Source organism: Salvelinus alpinus, chromosome 3 (genome assembly GCF_045679555.1).
Source record: "Salvelinus alpinus chromosome 3, SLU_Salpinus.1, whole genome shotgun sequence".
Classification (NCBI taxonomy): Eukaryota; Metazoa; Chordata; class Actinopteri; order Salmoniformes; family Salmonidae; genus Salvelinus; species Salvelinus alpinus.
In genome coordinates, this window is record NC_092088.1 from 50,484,861 (window position 1) to 50,500,752 (window position 15,892).

The 15,892-nt window shown below is 42.4% G+C and overlaps 1 protein-coding gene across 2 annotated transcripts in view; it reads left to right on the forward strand.

Annotated features, from left to right (window-relative positions):
- LOC139570892 (SH3 and PX domain-containing protein 2A-like) overlaps positions 1-15,892 on the forward strand; it is a 102,473-nt gene that overhangs the window by 50,041 nt on the left and 36,540 nt on the right. For both annotated transcript variants that reach the window (XM_071393196.1, XM_071393197.1), the window contains exon 7: positions 14,868-14,996. In XM_071393196.1, the coding sequence (XP_071249297.1) occupies positions 14,868-14,996 (129 nt within the window). The remainder of the gene's footprint in view (positions 1-14,867; positions 14,997-15,892) is intronic.

The following is a 15,892-nucleotide window of genomic DNA, read 5'->3' on the forward strand; positions in this document are numbered from 1 at the left end:
ATCACTGGGGCCAAGCTTCCGGCCATCCAGGACCTCTATACCAGGCCGTGTCAGAGGAAGGCCCTACAATTTGTCAAAGACTCCAGCCACCCTAGTCATAGACTGCTCTCTCTGTTACCGCACGGCAAGCGGTACTGGAGCTCCAAGTCTAGGTACAAGAGGCTTCTTAACAGCTTCTACCCCAAGCCATAAGACTCCTGAACATTTAATCAAATGGCTACCCAGACTATTTGCATTGCCCCCGCCCCCCACCTCTTTTACGCTGCTGCTACTCTCTGTTATTATCTATGCATAGTCACCTTAATAACTACCTACATGTACATATTACCTCGACTATCCGGTGCCCCCGCACATTGACTCTGTACCGGTACCCCCTGTATATAGCCTCGCTATTGTTATTTTACTCCTGCTCTTTAATTATTTGTTACTTTTATTTAATTTTTTTGAACTGCATTGTTGGTTAAGGGCTTGTAAGTAAGCATTTCACTGTTGTATTTGGCGCATGTGACAAATAACATTTCTATCAACATGTTAAATGTGCAACCAGAGGGAAAAATATTCTAGATCACCTGTACTCCACACACAGAGACGCACGCGTACAAAGCTCTCTCTCGCCCTCCATTTGGTAAATCCGACCACAACTCTATCCTCCTGATTCCTGCTGACAAGCAAAAATTAAAGCAGGAAGCACCAGTGACTTGGTCTATAAAAAAGTGGTCAGATGAAGCAGATGCTAAACTACATGACTGTTTTGGCAAGCGGTACCGTAGTGCCATGGCAAGCGGTACCGTAGTGCCAAGTCTAGAACAAAAAGGCTTCTCAACAGTTTTTACCCCCAAGCCGTAAGACTCCTGAACAGGTAATCAAATGGCTACCCAGACTATTTTTCATTGTGTCCCGCCACCCACCACCCGCCAACTCCTCTTTTACGCCACTGCTACTCTCTGTTCATCATATATGCAAAGTCACTTTAACCATATCTACATGTACGTACTACCTCAATCAGCCTGACTAACCGGTGTCTGTATGTAGCCTCACTACTTTTATAGCCTCACTACTGTATATAGCCTCGCTATTGTTATTTTTCACAGTCGTTATATTTATTTACTTACCTATTGTTCACCTAATACCTTTTTTGCACTATTGGTTAGAGCCTGTAAGTAAGCATTTCACTGTACGGTCTACACCTGTTCTATTCGGCGCACGTGACAAATAAACTTTGATTTGATTTGAAATTTAATTAAATTTGCTGGCAGATTAGCAGTCAAAATGCTTTATATGCTGAAGCATATAATCCAGAGTGGGTGTCCTCTGTTCCTGGCAGGCTGATGAGATTCAATAGCAGCCTCAGAGGCTGATAAATCAGGATGCTGCCTTGAAGGCTGTCTGCAATGAGTAAGCTGGTTCATATGTAAGGCAGCGTTCAAGGCAGGTTGGTGGAATCCCTCAATGGTGCTGCCCATGCTAAAACAACCTTTTGGCCACTAGAGGCCTCTATTGTTCTCTATGGTTGTTACCCCACTTAACCTTTTCCTTGTGGAAATGCTCCCATTTATGTTTTGTTAATCGAGGAGAAAGATAACATTTTAGTAAAATGAAAACTCTGCAAAGGCGGCATTGATCTCTTTGTCCAGAAACACTACATCAAACAGGAACCAGGCCAACAGCACCAGCAACAGCAACTACTGTCCCAATAAGGTACATCTCTAGGGCAGTGGTCATCAACTTTTTCTGAGTCAAGATCCATTTCGCAGTCCAAGATCTAAAACTCTTTTTTTTTTTTTATCATGACTTACGAAATGTAAATTAACCTAATACTTTTTTTTTTGTAAGAATGAGGTTTGTGAAGTAGGCCTAGTACATTATCACATCATATTGGCTATAATGCCTGGCCTGCCAATTATGTTCTTCTCAGACCATATTAGATTTCAAAACTTGAGCTTTGATTACAAATTAGATCAGTTGGTGTAGCACTTGCAAGGCACAGGTGAGCATTCATTTTCAAATAATTAGCTTTTTTATTTTACTGGACTGATGGTAACTGCATCAGATGATCATGGTGTTTTCAAGACAACTGGGAATGCTGCAAAAAACAATGTCAAATCATGATATCAGTGATCTTCAGTTCGGAAAGTCAGAGGTCTAGAAAGATGCCAGAGTTTCTGATTTGGAATTCTGAGTTGGATGACCGTTCAGGTTGTTCCTATGACCAGAGATAGTTAAATATTCCTCGATATTAAAAGAGACAAGACAAGCTGCTAATAATCATAAAAATGCTGGGCTATCTATACACTTGGCTACTCATTCGTTGCAGCTGCAGCGCGAATGGAAGTAGGGAGAAGTGTGTTTTATGTTTTGTAATAGTGTTGAGTAAGAACAGGGTTGATAGTGCTGAATAAACAATTAAACATGAACTTAGTCATAAAAACAGCAGCTCTTTGCTGTATTCTCTCTGTGGTCATGGTTTTAAAAGTTATTTAATCTTACGTAGGCTAGTATCAAACTTTGCTGTGGCAGGTGTCATGGAAGCTTTGTATGCATGGTGATTTGAGCTTTCCGATTGGCCAGCGCAGTAGGCGCACTCGATTTAGCCACAGATCTACTGGTCCGCCGGGTAAGCAGAGTTTGTCTTTTCAGACAATGGTTCAACATGGGAATACTTTGCATACCCGGTGCCCTGGGCTTCTGAATCAAGTGCATCTACCACAACAGGACTTAAAAAAGGAGCGCAAGCCTTTTATCACATCCTTTATCATTGGCTTTTCTACATGTTTGGTGATTGACTAGGAATGCCATGACGATCGACCACGGTCGACCAGTTGGTGACCACTGCTCTAGGGCTTGTGCTTATTGGGCCATTATAATTAGACCCTGTCCAGAAGAAACCTTAAAACCTCCTCCCTAGGCACTTGTGTTGATCTGAAACAACTTGATAGGTTTAACCAATAGGGTGAATGCACTTTGAAGTAAATCTCAGCTCTGTTAAAATTGCACTCAAGAAAATATTTTATTGATACAATACTTTTTATTGATCATAGTGATTCAGGACTATCATTAAAATAGGTTAATATGCCCCACCAACATTAGACAACTACACAGAAAGCCCTTCAATTAATGAAATAAGTAAATCAAATCATGAGAATAGTCAGATTAATTCATACCTGTCACGGACATGGTGGCATAGAAGGATTGGCGTTGCATGAACCAAGAGGTCGTCGTGAGTTCAAATCCCAGGTGAGGAAATGTTGCATAATAATTACTGAACATGCACAATGTAAACAGAGTGTACAAAAATTATGAACATCTGCTCTTTCCATGACATAGACTGACCAGGTAAAGCTATGATACCTTATTTATGTCACAGTGTAGATCAGGGATCTCCAAACCTGTCCCTGGAGAGCTACTGTCCTGTAGGTTTTTCTCTCCTACCCTAATCTAGCACTCCTGATTCTAATAATTAGCTGGTTTATAATCTGAATCAGGTTAGTTAGAACCGGTTAGTTAGAGCTCTCCAGGAACAGGTTTGGAGACGACAGGTTAAAGAAGGATTTTTTAGCCTTGAGACAATTGAGACATGGATTGTGTATGTGTGCCATTCATATGGGCAAGACAAAATATTTAAATGTTTTTGAACGAGTTATGTTAGTAAGTGCCAGGTACACCGGTTTGAGTGTATCAAGAACTGCAACGCTGCTGGGTTTTTCACACTCAACAGTTTCCTGTGTGTATCAAGAATGGTCCACCGCCCAAAGAACATCTAGCCAACTTGACACAACTGTGGGAAACATTGGAGTCAACATGGGCCAGCATCCCTGTGCAAGGCTTTTGAAACCTTTTAGAGTCCATGCTTTGACAATTTTTTTATTTTATTTAACCGTTATTTTACTAGGCAAGTCAGTTAAGAACAAATTCTTATTTACAATGACGGCCAACACCGGCCAAAACCAGACGACGCTGGGCCAATTGTGCGCTGCTCTATGGGACTCTCAATCCGGGGCCGTTGTGATACAGCCTGAAACCAGGGTGTCTGTAGTGACTCCTCTAGCACTGAGATGCAGTGCTTTAGACCGCTGCGCCACTCAGGAGCCCAAATTGAGGCTGTTCTGAGGGCAAAAGGGGGTGTAACTCAACATTAGGAAGGTGTTCCTAATGTTTTGTGCACTCAGTGTAAATCTGTGTGAGGAGAGATGTAAACAGAAAGAGTGGCTAATAGGGCTATTTAATTGAGGTATGCACGCAGGAAGGCATGCAGGCACCTTAGCAGGCAGGCACACACATCCTGTACCACATGTAAACACAGTAGTCTAGAGTCTAGACACTAAAGTTGTTGAGATTCAAGGAAGGGTGGGGGAACTAATATCAATCATACACTACATGACCAGAAGCATGTGGACACCTGCTCATCAAACATCTCATTCCAAAATCATGGGCATTAATATGAAGTTGGTCCCCCCTTTGCAGCTACAACAGCCTCCACTCTTCTGGGAAGGTTTTCCACTAGATGTTGGAGCATTGCTTCGGGGACTTGCTTCTATTTAGCCACAAGACCATTAGTGAGGTTGGGCACTAATTTGGCCGATTAGGCCTGGCTCGCAGTCTGCGTTCCAATTCAACCAAAATGTGCTCGATGGGGTTGAGGTCAGGTATCTGTGCAGGCCAGTAAAGTTCTTCCACACCGACCTTGACAAACCATTTTTGTATGGACCTTGCTTTGTGCACATTGTCATGCTGAAACAGGAAAGGATCTTCCCCAAACTGTTGCCACAAAGTTGGAGACACCGAATTGTCTAGAATGCCATTGTATGCTGTTGCATTTACAGTTGCACTATGCATTCGGGCAGGTAGCGTTCTACTGGCACTGACCTAACCCATCATCACTCCAGAAAATATGCCACTTGGCATTGCGTATGGTGAATTTTGGCTTGTGCGCAGCTGCTCGGGCATTTTTTTAACCTCCCGATGAACAGTTATTGTGCTTACGTTGCTTCCAGAGGCAGTTTGGAACTTGGCCGTGAGTGTTGCAACCAAGGAAAGCTGATTTTTACGCGCTACACGCTTCAGCACTCGGAAGTCCCGTTCTGTGAGCTTGTGTGGCCTAACACTTCGCGGCTGAACTGTTGTTGCTCCTAAACGTTTCCACTTCACAATAACATCACTTAAATTTGATTGGAGCAGCTCTAGCAGGGCAGAAATTTGATGAACTGACGTGTTGGAAAGGTGGCATCCTATGATGGTGCCACGTTGAAAGTCACTGAGCTCTCCATTAAGGCCATTCCACTGCCAATGTTTGTCTATGGAGATTGCATGACGGTGTGCTCAATTTTATGCACCTGTCAGCAACGGGTTTGGTTGAAATAGCCAAATCCACTAATTTGAAGGAGTGCCCACATACACTATATATACAAAAGTATGTAGTAAAAGCTACATTTATCTCAGTTTGTTTACCCTAGTGTGGCTACTACTTCCAGAACACACTCCTTCAATCTATCAAATACATTTTAGCTACTGCATCTAATTTTAATTCCTTCAGATGGAGTTGGAGAATACACACCCACTGTAAGTCACATGTGTATTCTAAAGTTACAGAGCTAGGAGAGACAATATAAGGACTTACAGTTGAAGTCAGAAGTTTACATACACCTTAGCCAAATACATTTAAACTCAGTTTTTCACAATTCCTGACATTTAATCCAAGTAAAATTCCCTGTCTTAGGTCAGTTAGGATCACCACTTTATTTTAAGAATGTGAAATGTCAGAATAATAGTAGAGAGAATGATTTATTTCAGCTTTAATTTTTTTCATCACATTCCTAGTGGGTCAGAAGTTTACATACACTCAATTAGTATTTGGTAGCATTGCCTTTAAATTGTTTAACTTGGGTCAAACGTTTTGGGTAGCCTTCCACAAGCTTCCCACAAAAAGTTGGGTGAATTTTGGCCCATTTATCTTGACAGAGGTGGTGTAACTGAGTCAGGTTTGTAGGCCTCCTTGTTTGCACACACCTTTTCAGTTCTGCCCACAAATGTTCTATAGGTTTGAGGTCAGAGCTTTGTGATGGCCACTCCAATACCTTGACTTTGTTGTCCTTAAGCCATTTTGCCACAACTTTGGAAGTATGCTTGGGGTTGTTGTCCATTTGGACAACGGCTGCATGGTCCCATGGTGTTTATACTTGCGTACTATTGTTTGTGCAGATGAGTGTGGTACCTTCAGGTGTTTGGAAATTGCTCCCAAGGATGAACCAGACTTGTGGAGGTCTTCTTTTGATTTTCCCATGATGTCAAGCAAAGAGGCACTGAGTTTGAAGGTAGGCCTTGAAATACATCCACAGGTACACCTTCAATTGACTCAAATGATGTCAATTAGCCTATCAGAAGCTTCTAAAGCCATTAAATAATTTCTTGGAATTTTCCAAGCTGTTTAAAGGCACAGTCAACTTAGTGTATGTAAACTTCTGACCCACTGGAATTGTGACACAGTGAATTATAAGTGAAATAATCTGACTGTAAATAATTGTTGGAAAAATTACTTGTGTCATGCACAAAGTAGATGTCCTAACCGACTTGCCAAAACTATAGTTTGTTATTTGTGGAGTGGTTGAAAAACGAGTTTTAATGACTCCAACCTAAGTGTATGTAAACTTCAAATGTACCTTTATGATATTAAGCAGATTTCACCCAATGTACTGTACCTTATCATATGAACCTATTTTTGTCTTTGTGAAGAGTTACACTGGCCGTGTCCGAATACCCATATTTGCGTCCTAAATAGTAGGCCGTTTGAGTATGCAATTTTTTTTTTATAGTATGTGACATTTCAAAAATTTAGTATACTTAAAATGCCTGGATGTCATACTCATTTCGGCATTGACAACAGCTGTCAATTAGATATGGGAATGTGCTACCAAAATCAACCAATAGCGGGAAAAATGCAGTAAGAATAACACATTTTCAGTATGTGAAAATGGAAAGTTTTATACTACAATGAACAAAAATATAAAAGCAACATTCAACAATTTCAACGATTTTACTGAGTTAAAGTTCATATAAGGAAATCAGTCATTTGAAATAAATTCATTAGGCCCTAATCTATGGCTTTCACATAACTGGGAATACAGATATGTACAGTTGATGTCGGAAGTTTACATACACTTAAAATAAAGTGGTGGTCCTAACTGACATAAGACAGGGAATTTTTACTAGGATTAAATGTCAGTAATTGTGAAAAACGGAGTTTAAATGTATATTGGCTAAGGTGTATGTAAACCTCCGACTTCAACTGCATCTGTTGGTCACAGGTACCTTAAAAAAAGGTAGGGTTGTGGATCAGAAAACCAGTCAGTATCTGGTGTGACCATATATATGGTCAATAAAAAAGTGGTCAGATGAAGCAGATGCTAAGCTACAGGACTGTCTTGCATGCACAGACAGGAATATGTTCCAGGTTTCCTCCAGTGGCATTGAGGAGTACACCACATCTGTCATTGGGTTCATCAATAACTGCATCGATGACGTCGTCCCCGCAGTGACCGTATGTACATACCCCAACCAGAAGCCATGGATTACAGGCAGCATCCGCACTGAGCTAAAGGCTAGAGCTGCCGCTTTCAAGGAGCGGGACTCTAACCCAGAAGCTTATAAGAAATCCCGCTATGCCCTCTGACGAACCATCAAACAGGCAAAGCGTCAATACAGGACTAAGATCGAGTCGTACTACACCGGCTCTGACGCTCGTTGGATGTGGCAGGGCCTGCAAACCATTACAGACTACAAATGGAAGCACAGCCGAGAGCTGCCCAGTGACACGAGTCTACCGGACGAGCTAAACTGCTTCTATGCTCGCTTTCGAGACAAATAACACTGAAACAGACATGAGAGCACCAGCTGTACCGGAAGACTGTGTGATCACGCTCTCCGCAGCCGATGTGAGTAAGACCTTTAGACAGGTCTACATTCACAAGGCCGCAGGGCCAGACGGATTACCAGGATGTGTACTGCGAGCATGCGCTGACCAACTAGCAAGTGTCTTCACTGACATTTTCAACCTCTCCCTGTCCGAGTCTGTAATACCAACATGTTTTAAGCAGACCACCATAGTGCCTGTGCCTAAGAACACTAAGGTAACCTGCATAAATGACTACCAACCCGTAGCACTCACGTCTGTAGCCATGAAGTGCTTTGAAAGGCTGGTCATGGCTCAAATCAACACCATCATCCCAGAAACCCTAGACCCACTCCAATTTGCATACCGCCCCAACAGATCCACAGATGATGCAGTCTTTATTTTACTCCACACTGCCCTTTCCCACCTGGACAAAATGAACACCTATGTGAGAATGCTATTCATTGACTACAGCTCAGCGTTCAACACCATAGTGCCCTCAAAGCTCATCAATAAGCGAAGAACCCTGGGACTAAACACCTCCCTCTGCAACTGGATCCTGGACTTCCTGATGGGTCGCCCCCGGGTGGTAAGGGTAGGTAACAACACACCCGCCACGCTGATCCTCAACACAGGGGCCCCTCAGAGGTGCGTGCTCAGCCCCCTCCTGTACTCCCTGTTCACTCATGACTGCACGGCCAGGCACAACTCCAATTTCATCATTAAATTTGCCGATGACACAACAGTGGTAGGCCTGATCACCGACAAAAACGAGACAGCCTATAGGGAGGAGGTCAGATACCTGGCCGTGTGGTGCCAGGACAACAACCTCTCCCTCAACGTGGTTAAGACAAAGGAGATGATTGTGGACTACAGGAAAAAGATGACCGAGCACGCCCCCATTCTCATCGACAGGGCTACAGTGGAGCAGGTTGAAAGCTTAAAGTTCCTTGGTGTCCACATCACCAACAAACTAACATGGTCCAAGCACACCATGACAGTCGATAAGCGGGCACAACAAAACGTATTGCCCCTCAGGAGACTGAAAAGATTTGGCATGGGTCCTCAGATCCTCAAAAGGTTCTACAGCTGCACCATCGAGAGCATCCTCACAGGTTGCATCACTGCCTGGTATGGCAACGGCTCGGCCTCCGACCGCAAGGCACTACAGAGAGTAGTGCGAACGGCCCAGTACATCACTGGGTCCAAGCTTCCTGCCATCCAGGACCTCTATACCACCCGGGGTCAGAGGAAGGCCCTAAAAATTGTCAAAGACTCCAACCACCCTAGTCATAGACTGTTCTCCCTGCTACAACACGGCAAGCTGCACCGAAGTGGCAAGTTCAGGTCCAAGAGACTTCTAAACAGCTTCTACCCCGAAGACATAAGACTCCTGAACATCTAGTCAAATGGCTACCCAGACTATTCGCATTACCCCCGCCCCTCCCCCTCCACACCACTGCCACTCTCTGTTATCATCTATTTATAGTCACTTTAATTATTCTCCTACATGTACATACTACCTCAATTAACCGGTGCCCTCGCACATTGCCTCTGTACCGACACCCCGCTGTATATGTTATTTTTTACTGCTGCTCTTTAATTACTTGTTACGTTTATCTGTTACCCGTATTTTTTAAAACTGCGCTGTTGGTTAGGGGCTCGTAAGTAAGCATTTCACTGTAAGGTCTACACCTGTTGTATTCGGCGCATGTGACTAATACAATTGGATTTGATTTATCACGGACAGACCTCTCCCCATCTTTACAACCATTGAATCAATATGTTTTCTCCATGACATTTTACAATCTAAGGCAACACCAATTAATGACCCTTTTCATATGTGAGTTCCAAATATCTTTAACGGTCGCTCCAGCGTCATTTTATGCACCTGATGTCAGAATGCACTCACTGTTCTAAAATGTGATTATTACGCAACTGGAGAGTTAACACGTGCTGCCTGCTAATAATCTACAGTGTAGGCTATGTTTCAACTTGTAAATTTCACATTAATTTCTAACAAGATGTATTTTCTAACAACAGTTTGCAATGAGGTGTGTTCTGCCTCCTCAATTTTTCTCATAGAAGTAGCCCATTTCAGCGTTTCGGACAATTTATGCTTGAGGCTTTATGCTTGAGGCTTTACTGAGCAATTTATGCTTGAGGCTTTACTGAGAAATAGCCAAGACCTCAGAATTTTTTTTGTAGACCTCCACAAGTCTGGTTCATCCTTGGGAGCAATTTCCAAACACCTGAAGGTACCACGTTCATCTGTACAAACAATAGTACGCAAGTATAAACACCATGGGACCATGCAGCCGTCATACCGCTCAGGAAGAACACGCGTTCTGTCTCCTAGAGGTGAACGTACTTTGGTGCGAAAAGTGCAAATCAATCTCAGAACAACAGCAAAGGACCTTGTGAAGATGCTGGAGGGAAAAGGTAGAAAAGTATCTATATCCACAGTAAAATGAGTCCTATATCGACATAACCTGAAAGGCCGCTCAGCAAGGAAGAAGCCACTGCTCCAAAACCACCATAAAAAAGCCAGAATATGGTTTGCAACTGCACATGGGGACAAATATCGTACTTTTTGGAGAAATGTCCTCTGGTCTGATGAAACAAAAATAGAACTGTTTGGCAAATATGACCATCGTTATGTTTGGAGGAAAAAGGGGGAGGCTTGCAAGCCGAAGAACACCATCCCAACCGTGAAGCACGAGGGTGGCAGCATCACGTTGTGGGGGTGCTTTGCAGCAGGACGGACTGGTGCACTTCACAAAATAGATGGCATCATGAGGAATGGAAATGATGTCAATATATTGAAGCAACATCTCAAGACATCAGTCAGGAAGTTAAAGCTTGGTTGCAAATGGGTCTTCCAAATGGACAATGACCCCAAGCATACTTCCAAAGTTGTGGAAAAATTGCGTAAGTACAACAATGTCAAGGTTTTGGAGTGGCCATCACAAACCCCTGACCTCAATCCTATAGAAAATTTGTGGGCAGAACTGAAAAAGCGTGTGCAAGCAAGGAGGCCTACAAACCTGACTCGGTTACACCATCTCTGTCAGGAGGAATGGCCCAAAATTCACCCAACTTATTGTGGGAAGCTTTTGGAAGGCTACCCGAAAGGTTTCACCCAAGTTAAACAATTTAAAGGCAATGCTACCAAATACTAATTGAGTGTATGTAAACTTCTTACCCACTGGGAATGTGATGAAAGAAATAAAAGCTGAAATCAATCATTCTCTCTACTATTATTCTGACATTCCACATTCTTAAAATAAGTGGTGATCCTAACTGACCTAAGACATGGCATTTTTACCTATTCTTGCCTTCGGCTTGCAAGCTGAACAGTAGTCCAGATGCGACAAAACTAGGGCCTGTAGGACCTGCCTTGTTGATAGTGCTGTTAAGAAGATAGAGCAGCACTTTATTAGGACATACTTCTCCCCATCTTAGCAACTGTTGTATCAGTATGTTTTGACCATGACCGTTTACAATCCAGGCTTACTCCAAGCAGTTTAGTCACCTCAACTTGCTCAATTTCCACCTTAGTTATTACAATATTTAGTTGAGGTTTAGGGTTTAGTGAATGTTTTATTCCCAAATACAATGCTTTTAGTTTTAGAAATATGTAGGGCTAACTTATTCCTTGCCACCCACTCTAACTAATTGCAGCTCTTTGTTAAGTGTTGCAGTCATTTCAGTCGCTGTAGTAGCTGACGTGTATATTGTTGAGTCATCCGTATACAAAGATGCTCTGGCTTTACTCAAAGCCAGTGGCATTTCATTTGTAAAGATTGAAAAAAGTAATGGGCCTAGACAGCTGCCCTGGGGAATTCCTGATTCTACCTGGATTATGTTGGAGAGGCTTCCATTAAAGAACATCTTCTGCGTTCTGTTAGACAGGTAACTCTTTAACCACAATATAGCAGATTCATTTTCACTCAACATTCTAACAGTCTAATAAATACATTTTATGTTTGCTATCGGAAAAATAATACTTTGATTGTGTTTATGAAGGTCTTGGGTAACATTAGAATACAAATCAAATTTTTTATTTAAAATAACACAATATCATTTTTATTTGTTTGTTACTGTAGGCTAGCTGTTGCCGTGTGCTCAAGCATGGAGCACATGTAACAGTGGAAAAAGTTATATTTTTAAGTATCAATTTTGAAAGTTATTTGGCAATGGTAAGTGTTTTGGAAACCTCAGGATCATCTCTTTCTGATGTGATTCTGTAGGAGTATTTGGAAAAAGTCACTTTTTAGCGGCTCGGGGGGGGGGGGGGGGGAATGTAATGTCCTCTTAAAACTGCTTATAACATATTATGTTTGTCATATCAAAATTCTAACAACAATCTGTACGTGTGTTAAATAGACTTATTTAAGAAAAGTCAAGGACGGAGGGGGGCAATTTTACATTCATATTGGGTCAAAATGATCTCCTTGTCATTTCTTGTGTTAAGCGATGGGATTCATCTGCCTCTGTGGTCAGCCATCGTTCTGACCATTCCCAACAGGTTATAAAAATGCATTGGATGAGTTTTGGTCTCAGCATCATTGAATGTATAATCTTGAGCATTCATCTATGGCAGCTATGCTGAAAGGAAAACCAAAGCCTTGCATTTCTAAAGCAGCCTTCACATTACTTTAGGTGTAGCACAAGTCATTGTTTTCCACCAGTAAGTGGATCACACTGCAAGGGGTTGCACTCCTGCCCTCAAAGTTCAACTAATATTAACTTTCCAAGGCTTCTGCATCCAACCTCGCGGTGAGCAAAGAACCCTGTGCAAATAATGAGAAAGCAGCATAAACCACAGAAGGAACCACACTGGTTCAACTTTACTAGTTGGCAGGTTTAGTATTTTGGATGCTATTGAAGCTGAGCTCATCCGGATGAGTTATTAGTGCTTTGACATTTGTGACACCTGCCCCTCAGCATAGAATGGGAACATAATCCTAATTTACGTAAATGTTCATCTTTCGTCTGACAGCTGTCGTCAGGTCCTCTCTTTTTACTCAATCACTTATTATCTAATAGTATTTATTGGACTGGAATCATGCTATTTTCCATCGTGTGAGATAGAGCTCTCTGTACAATGTTCCAGACACTGAGTTTATCACAGGTTGAATAATGTTTTCATTTGGACGTGGTTGTCTTCATCTAGTTTATAATTTGTTTTGTAGACATTTCTCTTGATTATGTGATACAGGAACTCAGCTAACTCATTTATTTTTCACTAAATTCTGTAATTTATCTCAGCTAAGAGAGAAACAGTACATTGACAATGAGTACTACAGAGCATTTGTGCTGTATCCTCCATCTTAGTATCCATATACGTGAACTGTCTGTTGGCAGTTAAACTATAAATTATTACTCAGGCAAGCCTTGAAGCAGCTTGGAATTTAGACCAAAGGATATCCTGGTTTTGAATCCGGATACATAGTATGTGCTGTATACTGTGTTCTTATGTGATCTGTGAATCATTTCTCTCCTCTCCGTTTTACGAAACTCTGTGGCCAGTCTGAGCCATCAGTAATGTGTGAAATGCATCTCAGCAGTGTCTGATTCTAGGGAACAGCTGACATGTGTTAGTTCTGCTGCTAAACTGGGTTGTCTCAGTTCATTCTAGGCTCCAGCTGGAGATGTTTTGGAGTGACTTTTTAAGGTTTAGTGTGCAGTGGTAGGTGGTTGAATTTGTTTTGAAGATGTAGTTTATTTACTGTTTTAAATTCATGCAACAGGTGCTTTGTTTTTGAAAATGAGAAACATCCCCAATGATCTTTGTGTTTTTTCCTTTTGATGTTGAGGTTATGGCTTGGCTTTTTGTACAATACCAGTCCATGTATATTTAAGTGTGCTTTACTCTTTGCAAACTGTTTATGTTCTGAAATTCATATCATAAACATCACTACCATGTAATGCAACATGGACTGCATAGTTTGTATAAAAGACAGATACAGTAGATATATGAAGAAAAATAAAGCAATGTTTGTGATCACAGCTTAATAAGAGCCACCTCATCTATAATACTGACACATTCTTGGATGTTTGATCAATGTACCCCACTGGACAAAAACTGTTTAAATCAACGTTGTTTCCACATTAAAATAAGCCATCAACGTAAGTGAACTTCGTGACCCTAACCTTTAACCTAATCCAATTACATTATTATTATTTTTTATTTCACGTTGAATTCAGGTTAGTTGACAACTAAACAAAATGTAATTCAAGACTCGATGTTGAACTGACGTCTGTGCCCAGTGGAATGGTCCTGCTGAATAACATTGTCAAAACTAAGTCATTGCTGGTGCTAATATGTTTAACCCAGCGAGGCCAGGAAAGAAGCTTTCCATTGGCAATACTAAATGAAAGTCCTGTGCTCTAGTGTTTCACAGCAGCCGAGGCCCGGCCTCCTGAGCTCAACTCCAGCCTACTCATCTGGTTCTATTTAAGGCCTTCAGTGTCGACTCTTATGATTGGCGTACACAACCCCCCCTACTCTTCCTCCAGCTCCAGCCCCAACAAGGAGAAGGAGGCTTTTTAACAGACTGTTTATTTTCCAGGGGAAACCGTTCCTTTCTTCCGCTCCACTGTTCTATCGACAACCGGCTGCTGCTCCTGCTCTTTCTTTCTCTTTCTCTCTATTGCTTTCCTCTTTTTCTCTCCATCCATTCCTATTTTCCTATCTCAAGTTTAGACTATGGATGAGGCCCCCCAACAGCTTAGAATGGATTCTCTTCAGCAGACTGCTTGATGTATTTTGGGAGACTTTCAGTTTAATAGGCGTTCCTTTTTGACTCTCCAGCTATATGGCCAGACTCTTGGGAAAATGCACAGAGCTCAGCGTGTGTTCCCATTGGCTGAGGTCTACTGACAAATTGGCCTATGGCGCAGAGGGTGCCCGGCGGTCGCTCTCGCGGACCCATGACCGGGAGCTGGCTGACAGCGTGTTTTTTCCCATCAACCCCAGGTTTGGATGGTGCCGATCCTATGCTACTGGAGCAGTACATGGTGGTGGCCAACTATGAGAAGCAGGAGCCGGCGGAAATCAGCCTGCAGGCTGGCAAACTGGTAGACGTCATCGATAAGAGCGAGAGTGGTGAGTGACCAACCTACACACACACACGCATGCATGCAGGCACACGCGCGCACACACACAGTGATGCACACCTATTCATGCACACTTTCCGGCCAGCATCCACATGAGAATTCCCATTTTCACCTCTCAGTCTGGGGTCACGGTCTTTCCTTCATCCCCAATAGTTCCCCTTCTTCCTCCCTTCTTTCCCTGCTCCATTTCCCCACCTCTCTCCCCTCCCTTTATGTCCACAGCCTTCAAACTGTGCCTTAGCCCTGGAGGCTCACTTTGGCCTGCAGAGAGGCCTGTTTTTCCCCCTTGTTGGTTTAGGCCGGGGCCAGAATGTTGCCTTCTGTAGGAGGAATGTCTCCCAGACGCCTATATTAATTATCCAGCTCACTTTATCGGAAAGACGGAGAGACATGCTGGATTTACATATGCCAGCTGCACGGGGTCCTGAGTCAGCTGTTTAACCTCTGAAAATGGAGTGCTAGGAGCTGATCCTCAAAAGGAACTGAAAATAATCTTCATCTGGCCCTTGTTGAGATTCATTAAATTAGGCTTTTTCACAGTGAAAGGTGATAAATGTTACGCAGAGCTTAGTCTATTGACTGTTATGCATATCATGCCCTCCAGTAGAATCAATGACATGGTCTACTCTTTATAAAGTCCTGTATACATATGTTGATGGTCTTACTTGATATGTCAGTGTTTACTTTTGCCTATATACTTTGACCCAGTTAAGACTCACTAACTCTTGCGCAGTAACATACAAACACACCTCACCATTAACTGAACCACAGTTTAGCTGACGCAGCATAAGGAAACCTGTCTAGTTTTCCTTTCCCTTCAGTAGAATGAAATAAGAAGTTTTGTCATATCCATCTCCAAAGCCTCTAGAGCGAGAGACAGGCTCA